At 41.0% G+C, this 22,821-nt stretch overlaps 1 protein-coding gene across 1 annotated transcript; it reads left to right on the forward strand.

Annotated features, from left to right (window-relative positions):
- The first annotated feature begins 1,659 nt into the window (after window positions 1-1,659).
- On the forward strand, window positions 1,660-10,171 carry LOC135471612 (neurensin-1-like). The gene is made up of 2 exons (XM_064750903.1): window positions 1,660-1,794; window positions 8,542-10,171. The coding sequence occupies exon 2, from the start codon at window positions 8,603-8,605 to the stop codon at window positions 9,395-9,397; it is 795 nt and encodes a 264-aa protein (XP_064606973.1). The 5' UTR covers window positions 1,660-1,794; window positions 8,542-8,602; the 3' UTR covers window positions 9,398-10,171.
- Window positions 10,172-22,821: the final 12,650 nt, after the last annotated feature.

Genomic DNA, 22,821 nt, shown 5'->3' on the forward strand with positions numbered 1-22,821 from the left:
TTTTTGTTTCTTTCCTAGTTCTAATTGAGCCATGGTGCTACGGGAACGATAATTTACTATTCTATTTACGTATTTACATGAACAATTAGAATAAAAGCCTAACTGAGGAACACTGACAAGAGGTCGTGTTTCACCGATTAAGTGTGGCCATTTGCGAACTAACACACTATCGTCGCTTCTCTGGTTTCACTTTCGGTGCTGTAACACTTTTATTATATGGCGTCAGTATTTTATGATTATTGTCTTCAGCATGGTGATTCACTGAGGTAGCATGTCGATATTGAGATTGGCGTGTCACGATGAATGTCTATCGCGATATGGCCACAACATGCAATGATGAAATCAACGCCTACCTCCATGAATTCAAAGAAATAGGTTTTAAGACCCTGCAGGCGTAAACTGGCGACCCTCTCACTTCATTAACACCTTATTTTACTAGGATGTAAACATGAAAGCCATTTGGCGTAGACCTACGTATCCAATTATCAACCTGGAGCGCTATGAACTCCCATTCACCACCCTAGTTAACGTTTTGACACGTACTATGTACTATATATAGTATGGCTATAGTATGGCATCGCAAGAATTCCAGATTAAAAGCTGATTTCTAGGATTACAAATGAAATTGTTTAAAAAAAGAATTCCTACAGCGTTTTAGGCCTTTTTAAACCCATCTACGGAAATGTCTAAGGTTATGTTACTTGTAACGTGTTTTCTTCATAGTACCCACAAAGTACGTACCGAAAAACTGGCTGTGACAATGTTAGAAAACACAGCATTTAATCCCTGCATGTGTACATCCTATAAATATAACTGTATACAGCGTTGTATTAGTCCACCATTCTGTTATTCGCGGATAATCCATGTGCGAAAAGACCAAAGCAATATTTTCCACTTACCACTGTTTATATGACATACCATGAATTTAGTTCATGTCAGATCAAACTTTTACCCAGAAAACTTCTTTCCTCATTCTTTGGTGGTGTTTTTAGCTCAGTGTTCATTTATTCATGTTTAGAGTCTATTCGGCTTGGTGTGGACTTTTACACTATGAGCTTAAGAATCACTTAAGGACATATATTCTGTAAATATCTCTTCGTGTGCAATTTCTTTACCAGGAAGTACTGTCTTCAAATCAGCCTTTCCATTTACCTCTGAACTGCACCAGCAGTAAGGTAAAGGTATAGCATTATGCGATCTAATGATATACTCTCTCAGGAAGAGCCCGCGGTCCATTGGAAATTAAAGCAGAGGTATATTCCGGTCAGAACTTAATTATTTATTATCTGCTCCACCCACGCCGGTCCCCGACGCTTGAAGCCCGGGACATCAGGATATTGCGCTGTATACTTATAAAAGGCAGATTATAACTTGTAGGAACGTATCCAAGCTGAGTGCCAAACGCTCGAATCACAAACAACAGTGCGTGGATTCGTGCCCGCGACCGTTAATTGTTATGCGAGGTAGGACGAATCAAATGATCGGAGACTTGCATAAATTACCCGCGCGCACATTTTCTCCCAGCAGCGCCCTCAAATCCCAGTTTCCGGTTGCTATGGTGATGGATGGCTAAATCAATAGAACGTGATTCCGCTATCGGCAAGCCCTGGTAGCCAACCACCCGGGCGTTCGGGCTTCGCATTGGAGGATAAATACTTGTACAGCCTGCAGGAATCGCTTCCCATTGACACTGAAGCTTGTTGCGTCTTACACAATACAAGTGGTTTCTTACCACCGTACAGTGTCGTACTCAGCAGATTAGTCATGGGGAAAGGCATGGAGCTAAGAAGATAGGTAAGCCTTTGTCTAGCATGTGTATAGTTCGTTAATGTAAACACGGCGCAAAGCTAGCTCAGGCTACTGTGCCTGCCCGTATTTCCCCAAGGTCGTGTTGGATATAGGCGTACCAGCAGCACAGCTGCGTATGCTAATTAATTAATTAATCATTTTAAAACAACAGATAAACACTTCATTTGTTTTTATCGATCGTAGCATCAACCATATGGACAATGCTACGCCCAGTGACAACTGTCACAGCTTTCAACATATAGTGCTGAATAACACCAAAAACTCTCATCTACGAAGGTTACGGTGTTAAGAAGGCTTCATAGTTGACAGAAACACGCGTGTGTCAGTCTAAAAGGAAAGTCAATCACCGGCTGCCAAGGCATTTTATTTAGAGATATCTCGCGGGCATTTTTTTATTATTATTATGTGAAGACCTGTTTCTAAGAATGAGTTTTATTTTGGACGTGAGAGGAAGGGCTCTATCCTTCTCAGAAATCATCTCGGTGTCAAAAAAAAAAAATGAATGTACACGGAATTGCGCATTATATATGTGTCTGCTTCACAAAGCAGTAGGCCTATAAAGCCTGTAGACAGATCATTTATCATTGAAGCCCTATGGCAAACGCCCACGTTCGGAACGAACATTGGATGCAGGAAACTCTCAAAGCCGGGCTTCCTGGAATAAATGACAATTATTTCTGGAACATCAAGAGCTGTTTCAAAACATTCTATGTTTTATGCAAAGATCCATTTCGCTTTTAAAAACCAGCAATTTTGATGCACGCTTGCACCAATACTAATGGTATGAGTGATTGCTTATAGAACCATCACCATTTAGTTCATTTATCAATCTTTATTATCCTGGGCTAACATTGTTACGCTAATAGCACTGTGATGGCGTTCATCGCTGGAGAAGATTGCACAGAGCCCTGAAGACACAACCGTTTGAAAACACTAAGACGTCAGAAATTGAAGTTCCACACATATGTAAGACTAAGAACAGACAAACGAAGAAGAATAGGCATTTATTGACTTCAAAAATATTATTTATTTATTTATTTATTTATTTATTTATTTATTTGCCTGCCTGCTCTTTAACACGATACTCAAGAATTTTTATACGATGGCGGTCAGTTTTATGGTGGGTGAATCCAGGGTACCCGGGGTGTACCATAGATCAATGGTGAGTTACATTTCCACGTTGGGCGTACAGATATGAACACCATATTGGTGGAAGACACCTAGTCTGTATAGTGAACGTTACACTGGACAAACGGCCAGCATCATGGAGGGAGGAAATAGGACACAGCCCAGGGGAAACCCACGACCATCCGCAAGTTGCTTGCAGACCTTCCCACATACAACCGGAGAGGAAGCCAGCATGAGCTGGACTTGAGCTCACGACACTCTCTCTTTGACTTTTAAACAATGCATCATGTACTATTTATGTGACATATATAATAGACGTTCATGATCTGTCGTGCTTGCAACTAGTAATTCAGTGCAGAATTAATTAAATCACCTGTATATAGTTACATTATAATTTGATGACCGTAATAAATATTTTAGACTCATTATATTGCCATAGTTACTGAGATAGCCAGATCGATATTGCCTCTTAATAATACATTTCATGCCCTTTGATATGTCGTCAATGTCACTAGTTTCCTAGTTAAAACAATATCCGTGTATAGACACAGTTCCCCAGGCAAATGTTTTTGTTGTCCCGGGGACGATAATGTTAGCAAATATTGAGAAACTGGTGCAGAGTACAATATCGCGTTTGCACTTGATGGTTTTTGCATGCACGGTGTGTCACTGGAATTCTCTGGGCAGCAGGCACAGTCTGTCACCGGTGCGGGCTGCATGCACGGTGTGTCACCGGTACTGGCTGCATGCACGGTGTATCACCGGCACCGGCTGCATGCACCGTGTGTCACCGGTACGGGCTGCTTGCACGTTGTGCCACCGGTACGGGCTGTATGCACGGTGTGTCACCTGTACGGGCTACATGCACAGTGCTGGTACGGGCTGCATGCACGGTGTGTCACTGGTACGGGCTGCATGCACGGTGTGTCACTGGTACGGGCTGCATACACGGTGTGTCACCAGTACGGGCTGCATGCACAGTGTGTCGCTGGTACTGGCGGCATGCACGGTGTGTCATTGGGACGGGCTGCATGCACAGTGTGTCGCCGGTACGGGCTGCATGCACGGTATGTCATCGGTATGGGCTGCATGAACGGTGTGTCACCGGTACAGGCTGCATGCACCGTATGTTACCGGTACCGGCTGCATGGACGGTGTTTCACCGGAACGGGCTGAATGCACTGTGTATCACCGGAACGGGTTGCATGCACGATGTTTCACCGGTACCGGCTGCATGCACGATGTTTCACCGGTACCGGCTGCATGTACTGTGTGTCACCGGTACCGGCTGAATGCACAGTGTGTCACCGGTACCGGCTACATGCACGATAACATGACTTAAGAGTCATTTATAGTTTACACACATTTTGAATGAAATATTAATTTGAATATGAACTGAAAGCTTTTGCCGGAAAATTAATTATAACAGATTTTACATGAAACATACTTTATCACATAGGGACTGGGTTGACCTGACCTGGTGTTATATTTATGACAGGAAAAAGCACTTGCGGGTGTATCCCCTCCTCCACTCCCCCCCCCCCCTCCCGAAAAAAAAGAATCCGGTGGACCTTGAATAACTTTGGAATTTTTAGTTCTTGTATCTAAGCGTCAAGTCCGATATTCGTATATCAATTGTAGACTATAAAAGTGAGATCCAAATCGCTAATCCAAAACAACTTAAAACTCCAGTTCCCTAATGAATATGTAATGAATAATATATATTTATTTATTTATTTGATTGGTGTTTCACGCCGTACTCAAGAATATTTCACTTATACGATGACGGCCAGCATTATGGTGGGAGGAAATCGGGCAAAGCTCATGGAAACTCACGATCAGCCACAGGTTGCTTGAAGACCTTCCCACGTATGGGTGGGGAGGAAGGCAGCATGAGCTGGACTTGAATTCAGGGTGATCGCATTGGTATTCGGCTCCGGAGTCATTGCGCCGTGCTGGCGTGCTAACCACCTCGGCCACGGAGGCCCCAATAGTATATAAATAACAAATAAAGCTGGTAACATTTATGAGAGAAGGCGCTCATAAGTTTTCAATGATTTAAGAAAGACAGTCGATATTTCAGACTCGTTGTCCTTCAATGATTTCCGCCACTAATATAAATATAGGTATCTCAGCAGCGTTTGGAGAACAATTGGTCCTAACAGCATAATGTTGATGCATTAAACATGGATGCTTAGACAGCCTCTGGCCCCGTTTAAAAAGCTCCATTTAAAAGTCGACGTCAGGTTTTAGGGGTTCATACGAGAACTGTGTCATGTTAAAAATACAAACGAGTGAATACGGCGAGTAAAACCAAAACCGGGGCCTCCAGTGGCTCAGTTGGTTAGCGCTCTAGCGCAGCGTAATAACCCAGGAACCTCTCACCAATGCGGTCGCTGTGAGTTCAAGTCCAACTAATGCTGGCTTCCTCTTCGGCCGTACTAGGAAGGTCTGCCAGCAACCTGCGGTGTGTCGTGAGTTTCCCCCGGGCTCTGCCCGGTTTTCTCCTACCATAATGCTGGTCGCCGTCGTATAAGTGAAATATGCTTGAGTATGGCGTAAAACACCAATCAAATAAATAAATCAAATCAAAATCATTTATTTATTCATTCAACAGAGTGAATGTTAATGCGTGGCGAAAACCTGATAGAAAAGGGTAATACTTTTAAATACAGCATTAGTTGCGTTAGTTGGTTTTTACGTACACGCATGGACAGAAGTTTCATTTTACCTCCGTTTGTTGAAATTTTGTGATATAAAGTACAATGAAATATCCGTTTGGTTAATACTGTTATTTCATTAATTGTAAAATTCTGCAGTGACTTATTTCCATTATAAATCATATAGCACAATTGTTGCATTGAGCTGTAAAACATATGAGTCACTCCAACGGTAAAAACTCTGGTTCTATATTAAAGAGATATATTATACAGTAATAATCGCTTCGAGTATTTGTCTTCGTGTTCACTTAATTCTGTGTGCTTGCTGCTATGATAAATGCATTCACTGCTTTGCTAATGCATGCAATGCTTTGATAAATGTATTCACCCTTTTGAATAATAGCTGCCAAGTAAAAATTGTTTATTTGTCAATGCCACGTTCAATAGACATTGTAAGTATGTGTCCATCCGCCTCTTAAATTGTAAACCGTTGTGTATAAATAAATTACCTAACTTCTACTCAGGTTCATGTCAGCAGCACAGTTGGGTGTCTTGACACTTGCAATCTGCATTAAGCCACCCATTGTGTACATCTGGCCTGATAGCCATTTCAGCGTGTATGCCCGACATGTCTACCCCTGACATAACGCCGCACGTGGATTAAAGTGCATATACAGTCGAATTGAACTGACAGCTTGTGACGGTCTGGCCAGATGTACAAGTGATAAGAAACTCGTAAAACTTGTCCCAACGGACACAGCCTGGACAGCAGGGGATTGTTGGACAGCGTATAAATATCTTTGGTCGAAAGGGCATGTCATATCTGAATTTGTCAGCTGTGGAATAAATACATGTATATCGAACGTTAGTCCAGCAGTCCCTGTGTTGTTCAGTTTCAGAAAGGTCTCAAGGATATTAAGTCTTACTTGATATTATAGAGAAGATATTCCCTTTTCTATATCTATAAACACGGACTTCATCTCCACAATTGGATGTGAATAATTCCGGCATAAAGTCTCAAAGTATCATTTAATTTTGGGGAATGGATCTTGGATCTACAGTTCTTAGGTTTCCTTTGATGGATACACACAGTGTGTGTATATGTACACGTGTAATCTTTTAATTCAGTTAATTCAGTGCAACAATCGCGGGCCCAGCCTAATACGCATGCGTACCGAAGTAAACCGTATAAGCTGTCCATTTAGCTAACACGGCACTGGATTATCAATAGCTTATTTCAGTTATATGCCTGATAACAGTTAAATCGCCAGTGTAATATACAGTGCGAACCTTTATATTTATTTATTATTTTTGTTTTGTTTATTTGACTGGTGTTTTACGCCATTCTCAAGAATATTTCACTTATACGACGGCGGCCATCATTATGGTGGGAGGAAACCAGGCAGAGCCCGGGGGAAACCCACGGCCATCCGCAGGTTGCTTGCAGACCTTCTCACTTAAGGCCGGAGAGCTGAGCTGGACTTGAACTCACAGCGACCGCCTCGGTGAGAGGCTCCTGTGTCATTACGCTGCGCTAACGCGCTAACCATCTGAGCCACGGAGGCCCCCGCGAATCTTTATAAGCAACAAAATACACAATCTAATCCATCCAATATGTTTTAGTTAGTTATATACTGACTTAAATATTAGCCTCCGGCCTCGGAGCTGTTGCTTGTGTAAAGTCTACCAACAAGAGAAATGTCCAAGCTGACCTTAAAATATTTATTGATTGAATGAGCTTGCGGCAACGTTGGACCTATTTTTAGCGTTAACTCCAGACATCAATAATCAAAATGTCGACCCAAGATGAAGTAAACACATACAACTGTAAGTGTAAGTGTCGACAATTTACATCATCTGTCAACCTTAAAGAGACGTTTCATGTCGATATCATCATGACACGTATATTTCCTGGCGACCATAATTACCAATTCTCGAAGGATTAGATATAATTCTCCAAGAATTTGCGAAAAAACAAAAACTTTTTCTCCAAGACTCTATACAAACAATAAACCAATGCCTTTTTGTCAGGTATTTGACAACATTCTAGGTTTAATGTTGTAGCAAAAGTGGCAATAACCACCTTATTAGGTTAAGCCAGCGAAGGCTCATATATATTTTTTGAACGTTTCAAACACCGCGTGTAACGTTATGTTTAGGTAGCCCTTTTCAAAACAAAAAATGTTGCGCACCAATTTTATATGAGTGTATTAGCCTTTTAATTAGCAGTCAATCATGTTTGTTATCTTCCATGCAGAAACAAGCGATGCCTAGAGCATGGATGCCAAGCGCTGTCCGTTGTAGTGCAGACACTCTATAGCTTGTCAGGTGAAAATCCCCGTGGGAGTCATGTGCCTTAGAGTAGATGCTCAAGTGGCAGACGATAGAGAATGTCACGTTTCACCATTCCGCCTCTTGTAGTCCAAATACCAATCTCCATTAACACTGCTTTTCCACGAATCCCTTGCACAAGTCAAATACTTTCAGTTAGACAAACAGCAAGTTCCAAGGCATCATTTTAACGCTGCTTCCACTGCTGCTATTCAAGCCTAATTTTGTGTCAAACTGTACGGTTCTCTGGCGTAAAGTGTTTGCATTCACCATAAATGTGGGACCGAAAAATCAAATATACTGTATTTGAACAAAAAACTAGTTTTAGACGGAAGTAAAGCACATAAAATATTACTTTTGGAACTTTTCCAGTAGGATATCATGTCTGACAAAGTACTAACAATTCTCTAAAACTCTCACAATCAGGCAAAATAAGTAACTGGGTCATGGACAAAATTTTAGGTCGAACACAGTATTTAGCAATGTAAGGCAGATATACATTTTATTTATTGTTTGTTTGTTTAGTACTGCTTTATTTGTATAAGTTTTATTTATCTCTTAAATTATTTATATTATTTATCTATTTATTTGTCTATGTTCATTTACATTTCAGAAATTTCCCATCAGCTCCTTCGCTCACGCTCCGAGTCACGTGGCACGGCTGGATTCAAACCATGGCGGAACTGCCAGTGACAGAAGAACGGGAATTTCTTCCGCAAACGGGCCACAGTCGGAAATCGTCTGTCGCGTCCGTGGGTGCTGACGAGTCCAGGTCGAATTCCAGGAGAAGCAGTAAACGTCTGAGTCGACAGGCCTCGATGGAGAGGCATTCCTTGGACGAGCAGGAATCGCGTCGCACCAGGAAGTACGACAAGCGACGTAGTTGTCCGGACTATTTCGGCGTGAAATCCTACCTTCACAATTTCTATGATACCGCCTTCTTCAAGGACCCGTCTATATACGAGGAAGAAGACGACTATCGGTACCTTCTGAATCCGGCACGGAGGCGACGCCGGTGTCGGCCCGTCTGGTGGAAGGTGTCCACCTGGATCGGTGTCAACCTCATGATCTTCGGGGTGATCGGGATCCTTGTGGGCTACCTCGTACCCAGAAAACCCATCATCATAGAGACTGATTCTTCCAACCAAATTTTGCTGGTGGACAAGCAGGCGAATCCGCACAACACCATGCTGGATATGTGCAAAGTAATCGGACTGGTGCTGTTCTGTCTCGGTGGAACGACCTTGGCGCTCGCTCTGCTCTTTCCTAGCTTTCTGCATCAATATTGCAATGAGGAACGCTACGACGACGCGATTCGTGTCCGTTACGGAGAGGACGCCAAACCTCCGCCTTTAAGTCCTATAGAAATGACCATTCCGGCCTCTTCGAAGGTCAGCAGTGTCCAGCCCGAGAGGAACGGCGCGGAATCTTTACTAACCAAAGACGGAATGGTTAATGTTAAAGACTAGACCTTTGCTGGTGACGGACCTGGAAAGAGAACTCGTACATTGCTCTTGTCAGAGACATTTCCGCCATGTAAATGAGCTGGGAGGAAATCAGACATTCATCACGCTAGGCAATGATTAGAATAATTGTCTTGCCGAGACAGTCGGGTATGGTTATTGATCAAGACCAAATGTGTGTGATTACATTTTATATACTCATTGATTTTCTGATCAACCATATTGTATTAAGGGTCTGTAATGTTATATTCAGGACAGAAAAGAATTACGTACATGTTGCTGCTGGTGGTGCGTAAGCACGCAAATATATGTCCCCAGTGTTCCAGGTGAATGTAATCGGCCGAATTTTTGAAAATCAGTAACACGATTTAACACTCGTTTGTATTTTTCCAAAACATGAAAAAGTGATCTTTATACAACATGGCCGTATATATATAAATATGGGACTGTGGGAAAATAATACATGGCACAAATTATTCAATTCGTTATATTAAGAAAAGAGGCATGTGTTTGATATCAGCCGTTCTGTTTTAACTCTTACTAAGAAGGCATAAGTCATTTGTTCACCTATTATCGTGTCTGGTGAAAAAGTGCCCACTGAGGCCGAAAAAAAAAAGGCATACCGTATGTCTAACTCATTCGCCATCCTGTTCTCTAACAAATTCGTTTGTGAGCTCACAATTCGATCGTTAGCGGAGTAGTTCTTTCACAGAGAATATAATCAATATCTAAGCAGTTGTGTAGGGTCACGAGAACTACTCTGTCATAAATACACTTAATGGGCCTGGGTATATTTTTTTTTCAAGACTGGAAGTGGCAATGTATTAAAACGAGCATAACCATATCATACTCTCCACCTTAACCGGCGTAAAGTCAATGGCGAGGCTGGTCTCATGGAGTCAAAGCCACACGGAAGCGATGGACTATGATGGTTATAACCAAAGGCTATCTATATATCTCGGCACGTTTGGGACATTATCTCGGGGAAACTCACTGATCATCATCTAAGCTCGTTTTTATTAATCGGATGAGGTAAACACGATCTGTTTACGTGGAGTCGAGTAGAACCGGTCCGCCAAGGCTGTGTATTGCGATACTCATGCCAGTTCGATTAAGTAAACGAAATGTAACTGGGGACAGATTCCGCGGACTCGAAATGAAGTGGTTAACTCGGGGGAAGTGTGGATTCGTCGGGGGAAAAATCACCGCTTGATCGAGTTATTTTACCGTCAATACCGGGTGAATTATTGAGTCATTTACGGTCAACAATGCGCCCAAAAAGGATTTTTGACATCACTTTGTTCTTACAGATAGAGAAATTGTACGTATATACAGCGTAACAGCAAATTTCGCTAATATTTGCAGGTCTGTATTTATCTGATTGATTGCGTGAATGATTAATTGATTGATTGTTTTTATTCATTAACACCAGTGATCACAGAAGTCACATTGAACTATAATAACGTTAGCAGCTTTCTATACATATTTTAAAACGAAAACCAAGAATACTGAAACGTGCAAAATACATATAGCATCCCGACTGGCTGAAATAAAGCTCAACAATGTAACTATGGACGTACAACATAGAAAGTAAAACCAGAGCAGTGACGACAGTGTTAATAGTTGCCAAATGTTCAAATTTTCTTGTTCTGTTCCTGCAAGCCAGCACGCCTGCAAGCCTTAGTGGCTACTGGCTGCGGGGAATCGCTGTTAAATAAGAAATGAATTCAGTTCAATTCAATTAAAACTTGATTTGCCAACCATCATATATTACACTCAGTTGTGCTTTAATTACAGCTATGCACAAAATTACCTCATAATTACGCAATATGCCAGATATATGCAGCTGTTTCGAGTGGTGCCCCAGTGTACATGTGCGTGAACAAAAACATGTGGGATAAACAAAAACACACGATAATTTATGTCTATGGCACAACATTACAATCTTCCACGAAAGCCCAGAATTCAACTCCAATCCAATTTCTTAAAATGTATTTTTCTGATTTTCAACTTGAAACTGTCCTCGAACCCATGTAAAGTCTCAGATGTCACAACGAGTTGAATAAAGTACACGGATTTTGCTGAACTTTGTGTAATTACCGAGCGTCATAATGGTTTGACACGGTCACGTGGATGTGTTTGTCCAGTACCGATGAAATCTCGATCATGCGCACTGGAAACAGCTATCCAGCTTATTATATCAATATGAATTATGCTATATATATTTGCTTAAATTTGCAGGTTATAATGGTAAGAACGGCCTCGAGGAAATTGGAATCGCACGTGCGGTAAATACCCGTGGTGCATCATGATTTGATGGCTCCCTGGGCAGTGTTTGATAACGGCGATGCCTCACAGAATTCTGTGTTTGCTTGACCCGGGGAAAGATTGTACATCATGCTTTCTAGAGCTAAAATACCGTACAGGAAATGTTATTCCTGAACGCCTGAGCTCCAATTGTTCTCCAGGGTAGAATTAGCAGTCTGTCAGACTGTTAACCCGTCGACCATTGTAGAAGGAAAGCAAGATGCATGGAACGACCGTCTGATAGATCCACAAATCGTGCCAAGCATCGATTCTGTGCACCACCCACGGGTTTTAACCAAGGGACTCCTTTACACACACATAAACACAGATTGGCTAACAGCTTCCCTCTAAACAGATATCTTTCACCTCCAACGACACAACCGCAATGATTTTAAATGATTATCTTCGCCATACACACAAACACAAAAAATAGCATTGATGTTAACAGATGAACGGCTTTACGGCTTGAGTGATTACTTTTTTTCACTTTAACAGAAACACAGCTTTGACAGGAAGACAGCTTTGGCTTAAACACAGCTTAGGCACAAATACAGCTTTGGCACGAACAGTTGCGCCCACGCATACGCGACAGAGCCGTTTGCCCTTGAACCAGAATGATGCATGCGTAGAGCAACATCAGCGCAGCTACCACATTACCAAGACCTGAACTGACAGGCAGCGGTTTACTTACAAGTCAAACCAGATAACAGCTTGTTGCCATGACCAACGCCTTCTTACTAAGGCTTCCTGGAACAGAGAATTGGTAGACAACAGCAACTCAACTGAGTGTTTTGAAACTATATCGGTAAATATGGAGCTGGATGGCTCGGTATGGCAGTCTTATGTACTGGCAAAAACAGGCCAGAATTTAGCTTTAGCAGGTCGACCGTCAGCCGTTGATTTTAAAAGAAACGCAAAATTGCAGACCATTAGGACTTGGATTCTTTTCTTTCCTGGTATACAAAGTTATTATGTCATGTGTCATTTATGTCATTTGACCCGGGGGAATTCATTGAACTCAAGAGAAATAACAGGTGTCAGATATTTCCTCTCATTAGTCGTGGAGCTTCGATGACAATAAGCAGTGGACTATGTTAATGCGGCCGTTTGTGGAGCGCTAGTTGAGGACCACTTGACTCCCATACACCAACATGCGTGTTGTGCATATCTGCTCGTCATACGTGGAAAAGTTCGTCAAAGTTTTGTCAAAGGTCGGTGGTTTATTCTTGGCACTGCATCCATTAAACTAATATCCACTGTTTATAAGTGAATAATTCTTGAGTATGTAGCTTAACATCAATCAGATAAATAAATAAATATAAATACATAAATAAATCAGGCCTTTCCTAATTCGAGCCCTGGTTGGGCTGGGTCAAATGGCATATGTCATGATCTTTCGCTAGCAAAATAGCTCGTTTGGAAGTCAAATCTGTTCCCTTCAGGGCATCACATTTTGAATAGTGTTTTTTCTGTCCCAGAATCACGCTCAACTGATTGGGTAAGAACTTAATAGAACTGTGCCATTTGCAAAACATCACCTGTCTGAATTATTTACACAAGGTGGGGTTTTTTTGTGCAGCGCATGGTCATTTTGAATAAGGTACCTTCTATCTGAGAATTATGCTCAATCTGCTTAATAGAACTCTGATATGTGCAAAACACCACCTTTCTGACTTATTTACACAATGAGATTTTGCGCTGAATTTTGTTCAGCGAGAAATTTAAAATATTGCATAAACATCATAACATGTGTACTTAAGAAAATCGTGCAGTGCTTGGAGGTTGGCTCCAAATCTTTGAATTGCACTCCGTTGCCACCTTCTGTATATTGTGCGGAAGGATTTCTTTACAAAGGGGTTGCAAAGTTATCGCGCGTTACGGCGACTTGGGTCCAAGCTGGAGTGACGATTATTTTCTTTAAGTACATGTCTACTTCATTACTAGTTTTCCCACAAAATATCACCCTAGGAATGAAGATCAGGTCTTGGATCTAGATGACAAATCTGCCTAAATGTTTCACAAGTAACAATATTCGTGTTTCACGCCCTACTCAAGAATATTTCACTTATATGACGGCGTTAAATAAGTGAAACCGAGCAGAACCCATAGGAAACTGGTGGATTTACATTATTATCTATATACGTGTTGTGTGAACTAGATGACATGGACATTTCCTGTCAGAAACCGGCCAAGGCAAAGCTTCTTGTATTTCCATTGATTTGGGAGATTTTTATTTATTTATTTATTTATTTATTCCATTGGTGTTTTACGTCGTACTCAAGAATATTTCACTTATACGACGGCGGCCAGCATGATTGTGGGAGGAAACCGGGCATGGCCCGGTGAAAACCCACGACCACGTTGCTGGCACACCTTCCCACATACGGCAAGCATGAGCAGAACTTGAACTTACAGTGAACGCATTGGTGGGAGACTCCTGGGTCATTACGCTGCGCTAGCGCGCTAACCAACTGAGCCACGGAGGCCCCTGGGAGATTTTTAAATCGAAAGGGAAAGATAAACATATTAAATATACTGGGACAATATGTGATGACCTTTTAACGGTAGAACATGTTTTCAAGCCAACATAAAGTCTTTTACGATTTACAGTCATGTAAGCAAACATATGGTGACCTTTCAATGCCTGCATGAAGATGTTTGCAGGCTATAATGATGCAGTGTTTGATTCATAGTTATGTGAACATCGATATGATAATCTATTCAAGCCGACAATGCAGTAGTTTGTTCATTGGTATGTAAACATATGCAGATATGTTTGCCGACTAACTGTGTCGTCTTGTATTCACAGTTATGTAACGATACCTGTTATATGATGACATTTCATCGCTGAACTTTGTTTTGAAACCGACGCTGCAGCCTAGTATAGGCACAGTTGGGTAAACAGATTTTTGATGACCTCACAGTACGTGAAGATGTTTACAGGAATGCATGCAGTCTATTATTAACACAAATATAAACAGACACCATTCAAATATCTGTGTGACACGCAGAGTTGCTCAAGAGCTTTATAATACAACGAAAAAGCACTCAAGAGTTTTCAGGACAGGAGAGCTTATAATGTCAGTCCGGGGAGCCGGACATGAAGTCTGTCGTCCGCCGTTATCCGCCGCGGTTGATACCATCCGGAAACACAAACCGGTTTCAGCCAAGCTAAAACCGCACCGACGCCATTTGGTCACTACTGCGGTCAGTCTGCATAGGGCAGCCGACCAACACGATGTGATATCCGGGAAAAGGTTGTAGTTTTATTTCCTCTTTGTAGATTCCTCTGCTGTCAATATTCGTGGAGCCGAGATGACAATTAAAACAGTCCGTTCAAACAGTCTAATATTTGTTAAGGATGACTTGTCTCCCATCAATGGATTCATATCCGTAGGTCACAAGTGGAAGAACATCTTGAAAAAGCCTCGGCTTCCACTGCCGAATGTGGAAGTGAAATATTCTCCAATATGGTTTTAAACAGCAATCAACTGATAAATCAATCAATCGATTGGTGATGCCTGGTCTTTGCGCTTCTTTATCTTGGCACAGCCTAGATAAGGGTTGTATATTTATTTATTTGATTGGTGTTTGACGCCGCACTCATGAATATTTCACTAACACGACGTCTGCAGCATCATGGTGGGAGAAAACTAAGCAGAGTCCAAGGGAAACCGAAGAGAAAAGTTACTTTGTGAACGAAATCCATTCGGCTAATGGGTCAGTCCAGTTAATGGTTGGTAACTATTTGGTGAGCTAGTTATATAGGAAAACACTTGTGTAACCCACTAAACGTTTCCAAATACAAGATATTTATTTTATTTATTTATTTGATTGGTGCTTACGCCCCTACTCAAGATTATTTCAGTTATACGACGGCTGTCAGCATTATGGTGGGAGGAAAGCGGACAGAGCCATATCAGGCTGCTACAGACATTCCCACGTATAGGGCCGAAGAGGAAGTCAACGTGAACAGGACTTGACCTCACAGCAACCGCATTGGCGAGAGGCTTCTATGTCCCCGCGCCGCGTTGTCATGCGAACCACCTCGTCCACCTGAAAGTGTGTCCGAAATTGCCGTCGTTGAAAGCAGCAAAGGTAAACACCAGGTTGCGAGGTTTCATCAATATGACAAACGCTATGATCTTACAGACTTGAATGATGATTCATTCATGATGATGTTAAGTGCAGAGCTGTGACATGGAACATGTAATGGGTCATTCTGGTCAAATGATGAAGTATACCACGGTGAACTACTAGTTATATTTAATTGTTACATTGGTGTTAAACGCCGTAGTCAAGATGCTTGGCGTTAAGTGGTGAAGACCGGAGTGCCCGTAGTAAACCACTGACCTTCGGCAGATGCCTGCGTGACAAAGCCCCTGACTTAAAGGCGCATCTGAAATTGCTTCTTGGAAATCGCCACGTTGATGTACAAAGTGAGAGAGAAAAGAAGAAAAAAAAGAGAAAAAAAAAGGCTCCGACGGCCTTGGTTATATATAGTAAAATAAAACCTAACAAATGATGGAAACAGAGATGCATACTAATTTATTCCATCCCTAGCTGCTTATCCTGTACCTGTGTCTGCAAAATGATATTCCTGATACAATTTATTTCAACATTGAGAGATAGTATTATGGGATACTGACGGAAATATATAGTAGCGTAGCTTACACCGTTAACTATGAACGTGATCGGCAAAATGACAGACAGCGAAATATACTGAGTGCTTTGGGAGGGGGTGGGGTGTTGCCTGATGGATGATGAATAACGAGAGTTTGTGTGCAATATGATACAGAATTTACCCCGAGTCTCTTCATTGTCTGTTAACGCAATCACTGAAGCCAATCCACTCACGCAAGCGTGGACAAATTATGCTTTGCACTCTACACCAAGTTGTTTCATGGATGCTTTTATAATTTTTATATTTTTTTTACCCCTATCATTTTTGACACCCTATATCATTTGCCATTCAGTTAATGAGGCTCTTGAGCCCAAGACAACTTCGTCTCTTTGCGGGATGTTCCAGCAATTGCGAATTTGTGCTTAATTGTAAACTAAATGCATGCATGATCGTGCATATGATTTGCTTGCATCTTATATCATTTTCCAAACCGTAGCAGGGAAGTTGAAAAGTCCACTATACCATAGTTTGGTTCATTCTCTCGAATTCTCCGATTCCTCTGCCCAGTGTATTAAACATCTCCGAGTCTATATGAAGCAGACGTTTATATTTATGTTAAAAAAATGACATTATGTCGGATTTCCCACCAGGCTTGTTCATATTGCTCGTGCAGCAATATTCTGTATTCTCTATCGTAAGTGGGATTTTATGAAAAATGTCAAATATATATCAAAATCAATAAATATTGGTTCCCTGGTGACATTTTAAAAATACTTAATTCATTTAGAGGGAAGTTTACACGTCACCTGTGTTTAATATAGCAACCACGTGTACATATCAGCGCGAAGGCGGTACACGAGGGAAAGTTCGACTGTAACATCTTACAGGTCTGTGCATGGGTTACCCCTGGGGATACTGGTCTCCACCATCCGTTAAACAGACCGCCATCGTGTGTAAAATTACTATGTATATGACGCTAAACGACAATTTGATAAGGGAAGCAAAGAAATAAAATCTATATTTCAGTTCCTGTACTTAATACATATCTGTCAAACAATCATTTTCCAAGTAATCTACACTCAAAAAAACACTTGTGTTGTATGAACACAAACTTGTGTTTTTTCCAACAAATGTATGGAGTCATATTTCAACAACTTTATCTTGTGCTGAATTAACACTAGGTCTTGTGTTGAAAGAATTGAACTCAAGATTTGTTAGGCGTTATATACAATATTTGTTGCAAAATACACAAATTTTTGGTGAATTGCATAAATTACCTGTATTTGGTTCAACACAAGTTTGTGTTTTATTATTTTTTTTCTAACACAAACAGATGTCTTTCACATCTATTTAACGCATGTTTGTGTTGGGGTAGCACATTTCTTCTTCGCATGAAAACAACACAAGTGTTTTTGTGTGTATGTCAAGAAGATACGCACTTTCCAAAGAACTACACAAAAACATTCGTTGGGAGAAAAAAAACGAAAAAAAAATATGGAGGAACCGAACAAGGAAACCCTAGACCTGGCAGGCATTCCTACGTACGACTAGAGAGGAAGCGAGCCTTGAGCTGGACTTGAGCTCACATCGACCGCATTGGTGAAAGACTCCAAGGGTCATTGTGAAGGGCCATAGCACGCTGACCACGGAGGCTCCGTTGCCTGTTTTGTATTTGCAGAATAAATACTCTGTAACACTCCATTAAATCCACATGATTTAGTCCAGATTATCCCGGCCACATCGTTAAGGATGCTCGTTGGATCTCCGAACTACTTTTCATTGGCTCCGTAATGGCTCGCAGATTGACGCCATATAGGATCGAAACCCCTAGCCCAACCATCTTTGTGCGAACTAAGTGGGGAACCTTAGGAGTCACTAGCTTTAGTGGTCAATCAAGTTTCTTGTTAACTTTCGCAATGGTTATTCCCGTGTGAGTGGCACCAAGTGCAGGCGTTCTTACCCGGACTGCTTAAGGTTGACGCTGCTCCGAGGTAAATAGTGCTGATGGTAATCACTGCTGTGGACGTGAGTGGAATGGTCAATAAAAGATAGGTCAATCTTCACTGTGTACTAGCCGCTTTGTCGACGACTTTCCATTACGCATGAGCAAGGCTAGAAAAGCAATTGTGACATTTGTTAATGTTTATTTATTTGTTTACGTGATTGTTGTTTTTTTTGGGGGAGGGGGGGTGGTGCCATGCATATATACTTATGAATTTTTACCACGGAGGTCAGATTTGAACCACCGAGCTAATGTAATTGTCATATTCGTTGATATTAGAAACAAACTGTCCCATTCGTGGATGTAAGAAACACATTAATCACACATTTCATTTTATCTCTAATCTCACAGGCCTTTAGCTTCGTTGAGCAGAAGCTGTGAAGGTTCTAATATGGCTTTCTATGTACGCAATAACATAGGCCGTGTATCAAATGATCTTGCACATGCCTTCATGTGCAAGATAAAATGATAATAATAATAAAAAACATGCTCTTCGGCCACAATAATCTCCTGATTCATGGGTTAAAAACCTATACAGCAAATCCATGCGAGGCATGTGTTTATCATTTAAATACCAGTTTTGATTTCATGAAAATTTTAAAGCGCCCTTTTCACCCCTCCAAAGATCAACATCATTGATCCATGTATAATGCTGTCCTCAATGACGGCGACAAGGTTCCTAGGTGGAGAAACTTGCAGCACCGGAGTAAACCAATGCCTTTATAGGCACTTGGCATTTGCTGCTGACTTAAAGCCGCATTCAAAGTGTAACACGCGAACGCACGACCTCGTTGTCCAAAGGCCTAACAACTACATTCATGTTTACACGTGTTGTTGTGTAAGTCACAGACTTTTATAATGGTCTATGTAATGAACGTTATACATCGCATCCTGATGCATAGACCTATGCAATAATCTATGTAATGAATGTTACATGGCATCCTGAAGCATAGATCTATGTAATGATCTATGTAATGAACGTTATGCATGGCATCCTGAAGCATAGATCTATGTAATGATCTATGTAATGAACGTTATACATCGCATCCTGAAGCATGGACCTATGCAATGATCTATGTAATGAATGTTACATGACATCCTGCAATATATACCTATGTAATGATCTATGTAATGAACGTTATACATGGCATCCTGCAGCATAGACCTATGTAATGATGTATGTAATGAACGTTATACATCGCATCCTGAAGCATAGGGCTATATGCTCATCAATACAAACGTGGAAATGGTGAATGGTTGTCGCCCGGTCGTCCATATGGAAATATAACCGATGAATGATACGAGTATATAAGACCATTCACTCAATACCAAATATATCATTCTATTCCGCATGTTATATCAGTTCCATGCATAGAGATAGTTATTGGTAAGCCTACTTGGCAACATTGATAGTGATAATTTAGGTTAATGGTAGGCCTAAACTGAAAGTATATGTGGTATACGGTACAACAATAACTAGCAGATTCATCACATGGAGGTATAATGCACACACTTGTTTCACCAAATATTGAGGACACTCCGGTGAAACGCATCCCCATGCATTGCGTGTATGCTGCATGGCTACTGATGAATGTATTGTTCAATATTTATTTATTTATTAGAATTTTTTATTATTTTTTATTACTATTATTATTGATTTTTATTGATGTTTTCTTCAAGTTTTGATTACGCAGCACTCAAGAAAGTTCCAGTTATGTTACGACGAACAGGTTTCCGAATGGAGAAATTGCAATCAACATTGTATAGGGGGGGGGGTGTCACCTAATTATGCTAAAGTCATGGTGTTAGGAGAATCTATAAGTTGCTACTATTTAAGCTTATATAGACGAACAGTTATTATGAAATTACAACTCGTCTGAGGTAAGCTCAGAGGAGGTCGGTTAGGTGTCACCACTTGCCAACTATCACACTGTCGTCGCTGTCCTGGTTTAACTCTCTGTGCCTTTGTCTTACATACTGTTTGATGTTAATTTGTCTGGGATTTGTTTGTACAAACCTTCCCTTGTTTAAACAAAGGACCGAGCCGTGGCGTTTACTATTGTACTATAACAAAGCAGAGAAACCCTGGTTAGCTTTCATTACATGACGTCTATTCACGTTTAAAAGGGAGGTATGCCTTTATGACGGCTACAGTGTATATATCGAGCGTGCGTTCACAATGCATGACCATGTACCAGCTGCGGACATTTCCGTCACTGGAAAGTTGAGCTATCGAAAGTAAATATCTCTGCCATCCCTGATCTACTTGCAAGACGATCCTTGAAATTCCAGTCATTACCGTTTCCTTCTCTTGCTGATATCCGTCACATTAGCGCTTTTAACAGCAATAATCATTGGACAATTGACTTCAACTCGAAAATAAGTAATATCGGATCCCCAAGTGAGGAGGTACTAGTATATGGTTTTAATTAATGCTATAGGGATATCACGAATCGCTTTACCTGGGTGGACTACTGACGTGGACAGAACAGCCGCCATTTACGGCTGCGCCATGGCTGTGTTCCCTCAGAACAATTCGGACTATGTAATGAACAGCATATATATATATACTGTTATATACCTTAACATGTATAAGTGTTTATTGCAGATAGGACATGTGGAAAGTGGTTATTACAGTAGGTCTGCTGTTAAGTGTTTAGCGGTATTGCATAATATAGTTGATGCCGAATCTGTGATTCGATTTCATCGCTGAATAAGAATATTGAATCCTTCAGAAGTTTACATGATTTAATTGTCATTTGTTGACGGCAAAAAGTGTACGCAGTGGGGTACGTTTTACTGTGCAGTAGTGACTAGGGTGCTTTGGACTGCTGCATGAGTGCTACATTAGCAGTCTGTTCATAAATCGATATTATACATACAAAGGCAGGGCCCAATACGATTTGTCGCCTCTGGAATTAGAAGAAAGTCGTCCGAAAGATCTTCTGTTTCAGAATGACTGACCTGATATAGCTTCTAGAAACGAAAGACCTCAAACCAAGTGGACGATTACAAATCGGGTTGACCGTACGCTTTACAGCGCACGTGCCGCTCCCTACGCTCGCTTTACATCATTGCCAGCACAAGATAAGTTTGACCTTTGGAGCCCGTGCGAACCACGTAAGCTTGTCCAGGTTTATCTCCATCACTGGTGTCCTCGTGCGGAACTATTTAATCAGCATTCATCAATAAAAGTGTTTCAGGTGTTCATTTTGAATAAATGTTGTGAATATTTTATATAACAACAATTTATGTACACAAAGTATTATTGGAACATTTTACTATTATTTCTGACATCACTTCTTGCCTCTTCACCGTGACCGAGGTGATCTTGGTAATGTTCAAGATTTCTGTACAAAATTTCCCAGTGGTGGCAGTGATATAACGTTGGTAGACCTAATTATACGGTACCGGTTTAAGGTTAATGAATAGCATGTTCATTCTTAATTTGGTGTGCACCAGTAATGCGTTACCATTTTACCCACGAAACGTAAATGTAAATACAATTTTCTGGTATATGTTTTTTTTCAAAATAAAATTTGGTTATCTTTTTTATTTTAGCACTGTGAGGTTTTCAAACCATACACATTTATACTTTACCATATTTTAGCTATATACAACCTTGGATTAAATATAGACGTCTGTTTTAATCCAAGATACAACCCAGCTCTGTACAGAAATCTTGTCCACATTCTAGGGGAAGTCAGAAACTGAATTTAAGTTTAAGTGCATTACTTTCTATCATCTCACTGCTTCGATTGCAGGGCTACGTCAGGATGGAGGATAGTCAGGTCACTGACGTAAGGTGGGGTGGCTAATACTCTCACGTACTCCGAGCACTCAGGTTTTAAAGCTTAATATATATATATATATATATATATATATAGAGAGAGAGAGAGAGAGAGAGAGAGAGAGAGAGAGAGCTCACATTTGCGTACAAATTTCCCGTTAACACCAACCAAATAATTATTTTTTTTTTCGCCTTAAAATTCATGTCATCGCAGGCTGAATGTATAGGTTAGCTTGTTCAAGGAGGTACAAGGCATATACAAGGTATATATAACTCCATTGCTAGAACAACTTATCATATTTGTCCATGATCAAGATCTAGGCTATGATCTACATTCCAGACAAATTACACGTTAGTTTTTAAATTTATTTGATTGCCTTTATTTCCCCTTGAACTCTGTTGAGGCGGGTCTGAGTAGCCTGAACAAGTGTGATTTGTAACGAAGCTATACGGTATCTCATTTGCATTCCAGCCAGTCGAGAGTCTTCTTAAACAACAGCTGAGGTGCAAGGTCAGGCTGACCGACAGTTGAACAAAGAAAACGGACTCTCCAGCTTACATAAAACCACAGGACAAAGTGGACTGAGAACCAGGCGCCTAGATCCTCACCGGGAGCAAGTGATTTGATACGCGGGAGAAATGACGCGACAGATGTGCCTGGATAGCATAAGAGCCTTGGCGCGAAACTGCCTCCTGCTAAACGCCCG

This window comes from Liolophura sinensis, chromosome 7 (genome assembly GCF_032854445.1).
Source record: "Liolophura sinensis isolate JHLJ2023 chromosome 7, CUHK_Ljap_v2, whole genome shotgun sequence".
In the NCBI taxonomy this organism is placed as follows: Eukaryota; Metazoa; Mollusca; class Polyplacophora; order Chitonida; family Chitonidae; genus Liolophura; species Liolophura sinensis.